This window comes from Gopherus evgoodei, chromosome 3 (genome assembly GCF_007399415.2).
Source record: "Gopherus evgoodei ecotype Sinaloan lineage chromosome 3, rGopEvg1_v1.p, whole genome shotgun sequence".
Lineage (NCBI taxonomy): Eukaryota > Metazoa > Chordata > Testudines > Testudinidae > Gopherus > Gopherus evgoodei.
In genome coordinates, this window is record NC_044324.1 from 109502330 (window position 1) to 109517762 (window position 15433).

General features: G+C 45.1%; 1 protein-coding gene across 6 annotated transcripts in view; it reads left to right on the forward strand.

Moving 5' to 3' along the window:
• The window catches only part of L3MBTL3 (L3MBTL histone methyl-lysine binding protein 3), a 157113-nt gene that overhangs the window by 26602 nt on the left and 115078 nt on the right, over window positions 1-15433 (forward strand). For all 6 annotated transcript variants that reach the window (XR_003999591.1, XM_030556290.1, XM_030556291.1 and 3 more), the window contains one exon: window positions 6194-6305. Coding sequence is in view for 5 of the 6 variants with exons in the window: in XM_030556290.1 (XP_030412150.1) it covers window positions 6194-6305 (112 nt within the window). In the remaining variant the exon portion in view is untranslated. The remainder of the gene's footprint in view (window positions 1-6193; window positions 6306-15433) is intronic.

The window sequence follows — 15433 nt, forward strand, 5'->3', positions numbered from 1 at the left end:
GCTGGTGCTGGAATGGGGGAGGGTTGGTGGGGCTGGCAGGTTCCCTACCTGGCTCTGACCAGTGTTTCCCTGCAGCTCCCACCACAAGCGTCGGCTCCCTAACTCCCTTTGGCTGGGAACCACAGCTAATGGAAGCTCTGGGGGTGGCCCCTGCGGGTGCAGGCAGCATGTGGAGCCCCCTGGTCCCTCTGCCTAGGAGCTGCAAGAACATGGTGGTGAGAGCCGGGGAACCTGCCCCCACCCCAGGTAAGCACCACCCTCCACCCTAACTCTCTGCCCGAGCTCCCTCCCACACACCCAAACTGCTGCTGCTGCAGAAGTCGTGGAGGTCACAGAAAGTCAGTGACAGACACGCAGCCTTATTCATAATGCATCTATACAGACAGGCAGAATTAAGGATGTATGGACAAATTCTTGCATTTCCTAACTTTTACGTCTTAAATAACATTCTTTCAAATAATTTTGGGTGTAACATGTTTCTATAATATAGTGGGACCTAAGAGGTCTGTGGGTTGCCCTATCATACAAAAGAAGAGAGTTGCTGGAATATGCTTCAACTGGGGCACGCTCCTATAAACACTTAAAAACATGCTTAACATTGGGCACGTGAGTAGTCCCCATTCATTCGATTAAGCATGAGCCTAGTCTCTCAGGCCAGAAGTCCTTTGGACTGTATCCTTTGCATTCTAGGTGTGGTCCCTCCTGACACGTTTCCAGCACAGCTCTAATTTACTTTAAATTTAGTTATCTCTTGTGTAGGAGGAGCAATGTATACTTTAGATTCTGATCTCACTAACATTAGTGTTAGACTAGTTTCATTCCATTGTCATCAGTTCAGTTAGTCCTTGCTTACATTGATGTGAGGCCAGGATATTCGGTCTGTTACTCCCAAATGTATTTTCAGTGGTATTGTACCGATTATATATATTACTATAACGTCATTATCCTAACCTTGCCCAGTAGATGGTACTGTTGGCTCTATTTGTAGTTCTTTTTGAAGTTGAACATTGTTTCTTGAAGCTGCTGTACATTTTTATTTTTTTCTATTTAATGTATTTTAACTATTGTTTTCCCCCTTTTCTCTCTCTGCTCTTAAGTAACTTCTGTAGCTAGTGGAGACCAATAGTGACCCCTTTACTGATTTGACCTTCACTGGTACTAGTAAGATCTAACAGTCTTTAGGCAGACTAATCAATGGGTTAATGGTGAATGTCCTTGTGTGAATATCCTTAGAAGTGTAGATATGTAATCCATTGATTGGGCAGATTGCCTCTGATTCATGTTCTGCATGAGGGTCTTAATCCAAGATAGGTTCACATGAATTTCTTTAAATAGATACCTTTTAAAATTAATTTTCTTGCCATTTAGTGGGCTTTGATAATAGCATTTTCATACTTAACATTGGTTCATTAATAGATTACACCTTTCTATGATGTATTGATCATGTTAAATGGTAGCCACTTTTACTGTAATTCCAGCAAATGTGAGTTTGGAATTCCTCCAAGTGGAATTTTTTGATTACATATCTTTTCTGGAAAAAATAAATATGCTCATATACTACAGTTATGAGGACTGTAGAAGGACCTATCAGTCAGACAGAGAAACAGCTCAAAAGCATTTGCAGTATTTCATCAGTCTTTATTTAGACCCTCATTCAGCAAAGCACTTAAATGTGTTCTTAAGTATGTTGCTGAGTTGGGGCATTCATGTGTTCTTGAAAGTTTTTGATTTGACAGTCATGCAAGCCAAAGTCCTGATTTATCTGCAGAAAAGGGACAGCATGTGCAGTGATGGCAAAAACTTTCTCACATAGCCCTTTCACTTTACCTGAAGGAACCTCCTTGACGGGTGAAACAGTAATCCAGGTTCCATCCCCATTTAGTCCTTGTCTCCTTTGCTGATACTGCCAAATAGCGTTAACTGTGGTGTTATTTATGTCATTCACCTGTCCACTGGTCTGATACTGCCAGCTCGGTTCATGTAGATCACTAACGAGCTCTTAAATGTTAGCAACTTTTGGATGCTGCTGTTTTGGTTGCTTCTAATTAGTGACATGACACATTTTGTTCATGGTTGTTTAACCCTATGGAAACTTTGAAAGTGATTTTTTAAATCAAAACCTTATTTTTTGCACTGCATATTTATTGAAGGCATGCTCATAATTGTTGGATTGAACATTTCTCTCTCTCAAGAGCACTCTTTTTGTGATGGGGGGGCTAGGGGAAAAATCTGTATGCAGAATTACTTGGACTTTGCAAACAGATGTGACTAAAACAAAGTAAGTTTAAATTTAGACCTACCAACCTTAATGGCGTCCCCTTTTAAATATGAAAAACTCTATTTAGGCTTCCTGGATGGGATTTTCAAAAGCACTCGGCACTGGCCTATCTGTGCTCCTAGTGAAGCCAGTGGGAGTTTTACCATTGGCTCCAGTGGGAGACGAGTTAAACCAATGTTAAGTGCTTTGGAGAATCCTTCTCTTGGGCTAGTACAGTCTGTGTGCATGCTTAGGAACACCCACTTGTACAGAACTTCCATTTTAGTTAAGATGTTCTCATAACTTCAAAAATGTGCTGCTCAGGACACATGTAAATCTAAGAAGTTTGGTTAATTTTTCCTTTCTCCTTACATTGCGCTTCCCCCAAATTTTTGCACAGTCTTGTGCTTCCTTGTTTTCGCTGAACCATTAGCTGAAATACAAAAAGGTCACAATAGAGACTGTTCTTTATTGTTGCTTTTCAAACCCAGTGGGAACCAAGAGATAAAGGAAACCCTGTGAGGAATCCCTTTTATTCGAAGCTTTGCTGCCTGCTTTCTAGATCAAGGAGGTTTGTTTAAGCATTGAAATTTTTACATGTATAGCTGAAGTGTTCAGATTTCACCCATCACTCAAATTCCTTTTTGTCAACCTGTCCATGGTAGATATTAGCTTGCACTTCCTACTGGCAAGTCTTATTCTGTGGGGACCCAGAGGAGAGGGTGGGCATGAGTCCTTTTCTCACCCCCTTCAGGGAAGGGAGCAGGGACTACCAAAGCTTCCGAGTCAGGGTGGAAGCCCTAACATATGACTAGTGGACTTTGTTTCTGTTTCTGTGTTGACTTCCTTTATTCTTCCCTGGTGGAGTAGGCAGAGAGAGATGACAGGCCCCAGGGCCACAGTTGGAAGCCCATCACAGGGCTCTTAGGACCTTGGAGATGAGGCTGTCTGTTACTCCGTGAGAGGAGAGACTCTGATGACCCGGCTGGAGCTGTAAAGAGAAGTCAAGTATTATAGGACACATTTCAGAACTGATAGGAAAAGGATTGAGGAAATGCAGCCATTTTCAAATGCTTGGCTACAAGTGGATGCGATAAAGGACAAGAGGCATGACAACAGACACCACAAGCTCAATCTGTTTAGCTTAACTAACAGAAGATTGAGGGTGATGTGATCATCTATAAGTACCTACATGGGGAACAAAACTTAGATAATGGGGTTGTCAGTCTAGCAGACAGGTATAACATGATCCAAGGGCCAGAAGATGAAGCGAGACAAATTCAAACTGGAAATAAGGTACATGTTTTAACAGTGAGGGGTATTAACTATTGGAACAATTTACCAAGGTTTATGGTGGGTTCTCCATCACTGACATTTTTAAAATCAAGGTGAGATATATATTTTTTAAAAGACATTCTCTAGTTTAAACAGGAATTCCTTTAGGGAAGTCCGATGGCCTGTGTTATACAGGAGGTTGGATTAGATGATTACAGTGGACCCTTCCGCCCTTATGATGTATGAAACTCAATGTTTGCTGACTTGCTGCAGTCCCACTTAAAGAATCAGCTCTGTCCAGCAAGGAATATGCTAATACCACCACCAGGTAATTATACATCTTGTGAATTCTACTCAGAAACTGTTTTCACAGGTGGTGGTCTTAGAAAAAATGAAGTCATTGCAGCATAGAGACAGGTGTAAAGTATGCAATACCAGTTTGAGTGACATCCTGGCTCCACTGAAGTCAATAGACATTTAGTTATTGACTTCAGTGGAGCCAGCATTTCATCTCAAGTTTATTAGCAACTTTGAGGAAAGATGTTATATAAACAAGCGCAAAGTATTTTTATGATTTGGGCGAAATCTGTAAGGTACTGTGAATCCCCAGCTCCCGTTGAAGCCAGCAAGGTAGATTTTCAAAGGCCCAGTTAAGTGTCTAAGTGTCATCATTTGCACCTTTGAAAATCTTCCCCAATGGAGTTTCTCATGTGGAGCCTGTTGAAGGCTTTGGCACAGGAGCAGAAATATAATAATGAATTTGTTTATATACCAGAGTGGGAAGGCTAGAAGCTAGAACTTCGGGGATGTTACAGGTGTTCAGCACCTCTGAGGCTTCAGCTCTCAGCCTTTTATTGTTAATGCAAAATTAGTGGGGTGATACTGCGAAGTGTTGAGTGGGAGTTGAGAGCATTCAGAACTTCAGAGACTCATAGTCATCATTATCTTCAGTCTTCCCACTCTGTCATATTTACAATGAAAAGAGTTCGATGAATAATATCTGTCCAGAAAAAAACAGTCTGATCATACTCTGATGTTGTATTCAGATAACTTTATTAGCTATGCTCATCACCTTTCAGCATTTGTCGCCGCTCTGGGGAAGAAAGACTAGTATGTGAATGGTAAAGACAGATCTGCTAGTCTTTGGTTTTTTCATGTCTGAATATAAACATTGGCAATGTTGCCTGCTATCATAATTCTGTTGCTCTCACAATTCTGTTGTGAGACACATGATATTTTTCTTAAAGTCCGAGCTTGTGGAGTCATGTGGTTATGTGAGAATCTCTTGTCATCTTAAAAAAATTAGTTTATTGCCCTCATAGTTGCAGAGGAAAGCTGGAAAGCACAAACCCTAAAGGCTCAAAAATCAGAAGGCAAATAAAAAGAATCCAGCATTTATTATTTCTTAAAATCTCATTATTTTTTTGGGACTTGACTCATGATTTTTGAGGGTTGGGGTTAGCAGGATTGCGTTGATGAAACCTAGTGATGTTAATACCAAGTAAACAATCATGTTTCTGGCTAGCTGCTCTAGAAGCGCACAAGCGAGGACAGGGTACTAGGAACGTACTTCTGGGCAGTGCCCCAATACAAGGAGCTGAATACTCCATTTTGGAGTCTCCTGAGGCACAAAAATACACTAAAGAATGTGAACAGTAGATCAGGCCAGGGTGGCAAAGATGGATCGGTGGGTAGGTGGAAGTATGCTCCACCTCCCACTCCTTCACCCAAAAGAGTGCTGCATTGGGTGTGCCTCTTCTCCATGCCAGGGAGCTTTGTGAGGGGATTCTGAGGCATAGTTCATCCTGGAGATCTCTCTGGGGAACCTCAGTACCAGCACCTATAAGATGTGATTGAACTCTAGGTGACTTGCATCCGTTCAGCTAAAATAGAAGATCATTCTGCTCTTAATTACACCTGTGCTACCCATTGGACCTGCTGACTTATTTATTAACTGGAAAGCTGAACATTAGTCTTATCTGCTAGCACTGCCGTTGTTACGGCATTTGGAGGATGCTTTGTTTCTGGAGGCAGGATGGACATAAATCACAGTGATCTAGAATAAGCACAGTATGTGGGATATTGCTAAGCCTTATTCCTGACTGATGGTTATATTACATATAGTAGGTAATTAGACAGTTCATAAATTGCTTTGAGGTGTTTGCTTACATGCAATTTGCATTGGAGAAACACTCAGCTTTTGGTTGGTGCTGAAATTATAATATTCTGTGAAATACTTTGTATTTTCTTGATCACTTTCAGACCTTTGACAAAAATGCTTGGTGGTAGGGCATTGGTTTACTGCCAGTGAAGGGAGATTCAAAAAAGCAGAATAAGTTAATTTTCCTTGAGATTTTTGCTATTGATTTTTTTTGTTTTGTTTAAGATACATACAGAATAGTATGTATTTGTAAATGGTGTGTGTATGTACATATATAAAAGTTAATTTAAACATTTTTTTATAATACCATGTGCATTGTGTTTTCGAGAAATAATAAATACCCTTTCCCTGTTGCTTGGGGATTAGCAGTATCACTGAACACTCAGATAATACAATGAAGGGCACCATTATAAGAAACTAAAAGGATAGAAGAACAATCCTTAAGGGAGCATCAGTCAATTTTTTTCAGCATTTCATCCCGTTTTTCTTTGTTTTATCAGTTCAGAGTGAATGAGTTTGGTGCCCTGGAAGTCATCACAGATGAAACAGAGATGGAAAGTGTTAAAAAGGCCACTGCTACCACAACCTGGATGGTGCCAACTGCTCAAGAAGGTCAGAAAGAAGATATTTAATTTTTGTATGTTATAGTTGTTTTTCTAATGTAACAGTGTTCCATAAAAAGTTGCCAAAAGCTTTAAAACTGCTTAGTTGCTTTTCCTCTAACAACTTCTGTACACACCTCATGAAAAAACTGAGGGGATGTTATTAATTACTTGCATGTGAATGGGTGTCAAAATGTCTTTTAAATTAGAAAGAAGCACAGCATTTCACACTTCCATTATTAAACATCTGGAAGCAATAATTTTAGAGAACTGCAGCTGTATCCTTCATAATAGACACTTTTATCTAAGTTTAGAACTACATTTTTTTTAATGTGATCTGTCCTGTTATTTTTTTAACTAAAAGATACCCTAATTGTTTAATCTGTTCGAATTCATCAACATTCTTCACTTCGTTCTTGCTGAGGCTAATTCTCAAAAAGAAAAGAAGGATTTTACCTATTGTCTATAGTTAACTTCAGCCCAAAATAGTGTAAACTGCAAAACAGTTGTTACAGGATATTGTTTATTAGTTGCTCAAACAACTTAACCAGTGGAGGATTATATCTCCAATATCTTTCTTACTGCTAACTCTACCACAGTGAACTATTGTGACTGCTTGCAAAAATTTTCAGAGTAATAACATTCAGAGGTTTACATGGGCATTTAACTGCATGGGCAAGGGGGTTAGACAGAATTTTATGTGGAAATTAAAATATTGGCTAAAAGAAAATATACATTTTCATCCATAGAAAGATGTACCACATAGTCACAGGTGCTCAGTATTATTTTTGAACACATTGAACATGGGGTCAATAGGTAGCACTGAAAATAATATCCCAGCAACTAACATGGTTTCTTGCACCCATCATTTTTTTGCCTTTGCAGATGGTACATTTTACCAGGATTCTTTTTCCTTTTTAAATTAAATACATAATTATTTTTAGCATTTGTGGAAAATGCCAGATTAACAGAAGGTAACTGTCAGTAGCTATCCACCAAACAGCACAAGCAATAGGGCCGAAAACTTTGCTACGCTGCCCCGCTAATACATCTTCCCCTTGACCTGGAGAGACCCTTTCTAGGGGTGAAAAAGTAGTTCTTCAAGTGATTGCGTATGTCAATTCCAATTAAATGTGCATGTGGTGTATCCATGGCAACCGGAAGGTTTTTTTTTCCCTAACAGTACCCATTGGGTCAGTTCAGGAGCCCCCTGGAGTCGTGCCCCTGGAGATGTGCCTCCATGGTGCCAAATATAGGGCCCTGCCTACCCACTGCCACCTCAGTTCCTTCTTACTGCCTGTGATGGTTAGCTGGAACGCTCATTCTCTCTTGCTTCGACAAGCGTCTCTTTCTTTGCAGTCTTCAGACTTTTCCTGTAAATAGTTAGATAATAGTTAGTAGTTAGTGTATAGATTTCTATAAGATATTGTTTGGGTGTACCCCCCCCGCAGTCCCTCACCCCCATACTGAGGCATGCCTCGGTCCCCGGGGTTTAAACCCTGTGCAGTGTGTGACAAGCCTCTGCCCAGGAGTGACCCCCAGACTTCTTGCCTAAAGTGCCTGGGGGATAAAGTCCCAAAAGGAATGTTGCAAAATCTGCAGGGGATTTTGCCCCAGAACCCAAAAGGAGAGGGATCAGTGACTGAAGATTCCCCCTTATGGAGGCTGCCATCCCCACTTGGACCCAGAGTCAGCCAGGACAACGCCGAGCACCTTGGCGTCAGTGCATAATGCCCAGTCGTTGCAAAAGGTTTCGGCACTGAGGAAGGACTCGGATAGAGACCCTTGGCACTGACAGAGTTCTCCATGCAGGGCAGTGGGAGGCACCGTTGCCAGTCTACGGTACCCCACAAAAAAAGAGACACCTGACAGAGGGCATTCATCCACGCCCAGACCAGCACGGAAGGAAGCTGAGACCCGCGTTGGGCCACGTAAGCATGGCACTGCCTAGTCAGGCTCCGTCAACTCCTATTCCACCAAGGGACCAGTCGAATCTGGGCCTCAAAGACTCCCCTCTCCAGGAAGGTCGTGAGCAAGCACTGGAGTTACCATCCATGCCAGACACTTTTGAGGTGGCCAGAGAGCTCATTGCCTTCACGTCACTACCTTCTCCGCCTAGGCGAGACAGGGCACCGAGCTTCGCTTCAACGGCACCCATGAGACCTTTGGTACCATCCAGGGCAAGCCAGCCATGGTACCGTGCTGGTCACCATCCCCTCAGCACCAGTCCTTTCTGCTAGTGGACAGGTAGAGGAGCTGCACTGGTCCTCAAGTTCCTGGCTCCGCTCCCCAGGACCAGTGGGCACTGCTCTCCCATGGTCCTCCTTCAGCGAGTCCTCTGAGTCAGAAGTGGAGTCCTGCAGATCTAAGCAAAGCCAACACGGGTCGTGTAGACACTCTACGTCAGACAAGGAAATGCAGCAATTCCACCAGGTGCTTTGGCTTGGGCAAAGGCAGGCTCCGACCCAGTCGCCTTTCTGGACCCCCTGTGTATTCCACCGAAGCTGGGGTCCTATTCCAGGAGGTCTGCATTGGTGGCCTTGGTATCTCACATGCCTCCCACACCTCCCTCGGTGCAGGACCAGCCACCCCATGCCGCATCAGTCACAGCGCTGGAAGACTCGGCACCATGTGACCCCTTCGGTGCTGAGGGCAGAGATCAAGACCCAGTCCTAGCTAGGGCCTTTTCCTTGTTCTGACCAGAAGAGATGGTGGCGGGAACTTCCATGATAATAGGGTACTCCAGCAGCTACTGAGCAGAGTGGCCTAGAACCTGGGGATCCAGGTTGAGGAGGTCGCGGAGACATTGGATCCTATGGTGGATATCTTAGCCCCCTCTGGTCCCTCTCGGATTGCCCTGCCACTCATAAAGACTATTCAAGAGACCACTAAGATGTTGTGTCACCCCCCCACCTCCTTACCACTGACGGCGAAGAAGACCAAATGGAAATGTTTCACTCCCTTTAATGTTTAATGTTTCACTCCCCCCAATCCCCATGCCGGATTCCCTAGCTGTTGTGGCAGCAAATAAGTGGGAGCACCAGGGACATTAGGGCCCATCCCCAAAAAACGGGAGGCAAAGAAGCTGGACCTCTTTGGGAGGAAAATTTACTCTACTGGGGATCTCCAGCTCCGAATCTCAAATCACCAGGCGGTCCTAAGCAGATATAATTTTAACTCCTGCATGGCTATGGCAAAATTTATAGAGCTTCTGCCAGAATAATCTAGGGTAGAGTTCTCCTCATTGATAGAGGAGGGCAAGCTGGTGGCCAGGGCGTTGCTCCTGATTGGGGGTGACCATGAGGAGGGACTCCTGGTTGCAGGCTTCAGGGCTCCCATGTGAGGTCCAACAGACCATCCAGGGCCTCCTATTTGAGGGCTCGACCCTCTTCTCGGAGAAGACAGACTCTAGGTGTCATAGTCTCAAGGATTCAAGAGCCACCTTCAAGTCCCTTGGCCTGCACACTTTGGCTACACCACGGAGGCACTTAAAGCTGCAATCCGTGCCTTGATTCTATCACCCGCAGAAGAGGCAGGACTTTTCTAGGAGGCATAGCAGAAATAATAGAAGCAGGCCTCCCCCTTCGTCGGCTCTGGGCAGGCAAAACAGTCCTCAGGCGAAAAGCAGAACTTGGTACTGCCCAGGGGCAACACACAAGTCCAAACTCTGGATTCATTCATCCCTACCTTCTCATGCTGACTATCTCATTTCTACCCTTCGTGGGCACGAATTACATCAGATCTCTGGGTGATCTGCATGGCAGAAAGGGGATCCTCCCTCTTTCCCTTCAACCCCTCTTCTCCATCTCTCTTCAGAGACCCCTTTCACAAAAGACTTCTCATGCAGGAGATGCACATGCTCCCAACTGTGGGGGCTGTGGAAGAGGTCCCTCAGGGAGCTGAAGGGCAGGGATTTCTTCCCCTCCCCCCCCAGTATTCCCTAATACTGAAAGCCAAAGATGGCCTCAGGCCCATTTTAGACCTGCTAGACCTCAACAGGTTCATAAAGAAGTTGAAGTTCCAGTTCCGTACAGTCTTTCTGGCCTCCCTTCCCAGGATCCGGGGGACTAGTACGCTGCCCTCGACTTGAAGGATGTTTATTTTCATATTTCAATAACACTGTCCCATGGAAGGTTCCTCAGGGTCATGGTGAATCACAGTCACGGTCAGTTCACAGTCCTTTTGCCCTGTCCGCGGCGCCTCGAGTGTTTACCAAGCGCATGACAGTCGTAGCTGCGTTCTTATGCAAGTACCAGGTGCAGGTATTCCCATACCTAGATGACTGGCTGATCAAAGGTCGCTCCAAGGCACAAGTGGATGCTCATGTGAGCCTCATAAGAGCAACTTTAGAAGACCTGGGCCTTTTATTGAATGTACAGAAGTCAACCCTATCCCCATTCAGCAGATAGAGTTAATAGGGGCGGTGTTGGACTCAACATAGACAAGGGCGTGCCTCCCAGAGTCACATTTCCAGACCCTGTGCGACATCATATTAGGTCTCAGGGAGTTCCCTACCACCGCAACAAGGAATTGCCAAAAGCAACTTGGCCACTTGTACCTTTGTAATACAGCACGCCATACTGAGACTTCAGCCTCTTCAGGCATGGCTAACCTCGGTGTACCAACCAATTTGGGACGGTTTAGACAAGATTGTCACTCTCCCGTGGCTGGTTCTCGAGTCTCTCCTATGGTGGCTTGATCCACAAGTGAGGTGTGTTGGTGTTCCCTTCTCCAGGCCCCAGCCATCTCTTTTGGTTGTGAAGGATGCGTCAGCGAGGGGTTGGGGAGCGCACCTGAGGGACCTCAGGCCCTCTAGTTCCAGTTGGATCTCTTACTTCATATCAGCGTCAGAGAGCTGAAGGCAGTCTGTTTGGCATGCCAGATGTTTCAAGTTCACTTGGAGGGGAGATATGTATCTGTCATGCAGACAGTATAACAGCGATGTTTATATAAAACAGACGTGGGGGAGCATGCCCCTCTCCCTTGTGCCAGCAAGCCCTCAAACTGTGGAACTTTAGCATAGCTCACTCAATACACCTGGAAGCGTCTTATCTCCCCAGAGTTCAGAACAAGTTGGCAAACTATCTCATCAGGTCCTTTCACTGCCACAAATGGTCCATCCACCCATATGTCACGAATACCATCTTCCAATGGTGGGGATTTCCCCAGATAAACTTGTTCACCATGCGACACAACAGGACATGCCTACAGTTCTGCTCCTTCCTGAATCACAGCCCGGGCTCCATCATGGACATGTTCCTCCTTCCCTGGAGGGGACACTTCCTGTACTCTCGTTCACAAGGTACTGCTCAAGGTTCAAAGGGACGAAGCCTCAGTGATATTGATAGCTCCAGCCTGGTCCCATCAGCACTGGTACACATCTCTCCTGGAAATGTCCATGGAAAACACAATCACCTTACTGCTGCTCCCAGACTTGATAACTCGGGATCACAGCCGCCTGCAGCACCCAAACATCTGATCTCTTCACCTCACAGCGTGGAAGCTCCATGGCTAAACCCAGTGGAGCTGGCTTGTTTGGGTCCAGTCAGGGAAGTCCTCCTTGGCAGTAGGAAACTGTCCACTAGGGCTACCTGCCTAGCCAAATGGAAGAGAGTCACAATTTGGTCTTTGCAATATCTCCCATCTCCCAACGCTCTCGTCAATACCCATGATATTGGACTACCTCCATCATTTAAAGCAGCAAGGGCTTTCTGTGTCATAAGTAAAAATCCACTTGGCTGCCATTTCTGCCTTCCATCCAGGAGTGGAGAGCCCGTCGGTCTTTGCCAGTCCAATAGTTGGTCATTTTCTTAAAGGTGTCAACAGACCATATCCTCGCATGCAACGGCTGGTCCTTGCCTGGGTTCTTTCCAGGCTAATAGGGCCACCCTTTGAACTGCTTGCAACATGTACTCTGCTTTACCTCTCATATAAAGTGACATTCTTGGTAGCGACAACTCCTGCCAGGAGGGTGTCTGAGCTCAGGGCTCTAACATCGGAGCCTCCTTACACTGTGTTTTCTAAGGAAAAGGTTCAGCTTAGACTACGTCCGGCCTTTCTCCCTAAAGTTATCCCCAAGTTTCATGTTAACCAGGATATCTTTCTTCCAATTTTCTACCATGAGCTGCATGCAAGCAGCAGGGAGCAAAAACTTCACTCATTGGACATTCGCCAGGCATTAGCCTTCTATATCAAACAGACTAAACCATTTCGAAAGTCTGTTCAGCTATTTGTTGCAGTAGCAGGCAGAATGAAAGGGCTTCCTGTCTCCTCCCAAATAATCTTGACATAGATTACTTCCTGTATCTGGGCATGCTACGATCTGGCGAAAATACCTACTCCTCCACTCCAGCACACTCCACGAGGGCACAGGCATCGTCTGCAGGCTTCCTAGCCCAGGTTCTGACCCAGGAAATGTGCAGAGCTATGACGTGGTCCTCAGTCCACACCTTTGCCTCTCATGACACCATTACCCAGCAGGCTAAAGATGATGCAGCCAGTGGCAGAGCAGTGCTACATTCAGCGAACCTTTGAGCTCAGACCCCACCTCCAAATTTATGCTTGGTAATTACCTACTTGGAATTGACATGAGCAATCACTCGAAGAAAAAAGATGGTTACCTACCTCTTGTAACTGTTGTTCTTCGAGATGTGTTGCTCGTGTCCATTCCAATACTCAGCCGCCAATCCCGCTGTTGGAGCAAACAGGCAAGAAGGAACTGAGGTGGCAGCAAGTAAGCAGAGCCCTATATTTGGCACTGTGGAGGCATGACTCCAGCGGGCGCCTGAACCAGCCCAATGAGTACTGCTGGGGGAAAACCTTCAGGTTGCCATGCACGTGGCACGCACACATCTAATTGGAATGGACATGAGCAACACATCTCGAAGAACAACAGTTATGAGAGGTAGGTAACCATCTTTTCAGCCTGTTTAGTCCTTGATCTCTCTCCTGAGGCTGCCAACTACTATTATTGCTATTAGCCCTTGTAACTGGTGTGATTTTGTTTGATGGATATCTCTTCAGTGTCTATAAGGAACTGAACTGAGAGCATCTGTTCATGTACCATAAATAAAGCTACGTTTTAGTCACAGGTATTTTTAGTACAAGTCATGAACAGGTCATGGGCAGTAAACAAAAATTCATGGCCCATGACCTGTCCATTACTTTTACTATATACTTCTAACTAAAATTTGTGCCTTGGAGAGCCACGGGTGTTCTGGAGGCGGGCGGTGGCCTGGGACCCCTCTTGGTGCTGGGGGAAGGGTTGACGAGGCTGGCAGGTTCCCTACCTGGCTCCGTGTATCCCTGCAGCGCGTAGGGGGAGGGAAGACCAGGGGGCTTTGTGTGCTGCCCCTGCCATGAACTCTGGCTCTGCAGCTCCCATTAGCCGGGAGCTGCAGCCAATGGAAGCTGCAGAGGCGATGCCTGTGGCTGGGGGCAGAGCCTCCTGGCCCCTCCATCTAGGAGCTACAGGGACATGCCATCTGCTTCTGGGGAGCCCCCCCCCAGTAAGCGCTGCCCTGCAGTCCCTGTCCCAGCCCTGAGCCCCCTCCCACATCCAAACTGCCCCAGTAGCAGCTGATGCTGCTGGCCCATGGGCTGCCTGATCTGCTCAGGCAGCCCCAGAGCCAGCTGCACCAGCTGCTGCAGAAGGTCATGGAAAGTCATGGAATCCGTGACCTCCGTGACAGACACGCAGCCTTAACCATAAGTCATGAAGCAAATTGGTAACAATTTTCAATCCGTATTGACTTGTAGAAAGTTCATATCTGTGATGTGGAGGGGAGAGACATATCATCATAGTATAAACAGTATGCCATATGTTGTGAAGTAGATTCTGTACCCCCTCACAGCTGTATGATCACAGTTTTGTAATATCAAATGTACACCATCGTGCCCTGCAATATGGTTAACCTGAAACAAATTCCTGCTAATCAAATCAAATATTTTCAATGCTTTGTATTGTATTACATCCTCATTACAAATGTATGGTTATGTCTTACATTATACCAGATTAGTTTGTTGCAGTATAAAGATATGCTTACCTCCCCTGCCCATTTAGACCGGCATGACTGGGGGAAGAAATGTCACTTAACATTGAGCTGCGTAATGCAGCACACCATCCCAGTAGAGATGAAGAGATATCTAGATCCAGGGTTTCATTTGATTGTCCTTTAAAGGAGTGTTCAATGTTCAAGGAGAAGGAATTGTTTGTCTTTGACTTGGAATTTGTCTTTTAAAAGAAGTAAATGGGTTACAAATAGTCATTTTTAGTTTCCATCAGATAGGTTTCTATTATTAAGAAGTTCCCCTCAGTTCTTTTTGAAGCTTCATCTTACCCATAAGTGTAGGCTGCCATGTCCACTCCGAGCCTAGACATTTGGTTCCTAGGCTTATAGATGGCTGAATACCTGAATCTAATGTTGGAAAATGTAGTTGTCCTAATCCAGAGTGGTAAGAGGGAAAATATGTGTATTTTTTCTCTCTTAGACTACAGGAGTAGTTACATACAATCTTTTGGAGAAAAGGCTGTAATAGATGAATACCTTATAGCCTAGTTACAGAAATGAGTGTGTGTTTGTTAAAAGAAAACTTCACCAAATTTCTTTTCACAGTTGGCAGTAGTCCTACTAGGTCAGGAATGAGGCACACTGGCAGGGCGGCATGGGAAAATCTGCACAGCTGCTGCCTAGGCTGTACCTGATCCTTGGATAAAGGATCTCAGTCTTCAGTGCAGCTAATGCAACATCTTTCAGCAGCACTAAATTCACACTAAAAAAGATCAACTAAATGTTGGCATGTGTCATTATGTTAATGTTCTCTTGTGAGGGGGGAGTTGCTCTACCCAGGTTGTGAAAGGCCAATTATCTAGCCTGGGTGCACTTGGTGGGTGGGCCAGGCCTAATTAGAAATAAAGTGCAGCTGAGGGAGCCCATTTGCGGATAGAAGACATGGAAGAAAGGAGGTGGGATGTGCCTGAGAGGGAGAACGGGAAAAAGCCCAGAAAGGTTTCTCCAAAGATGAGCTGGGAACCTGTCTCAGACAGAGCCCTAACAAGCTGTATCCTGAGTAAGGGGAGGAATGTGCCAGCCCCTGCATTGGGGGATTGATCGAACTAGGGAGCAACAACAGAGGTAA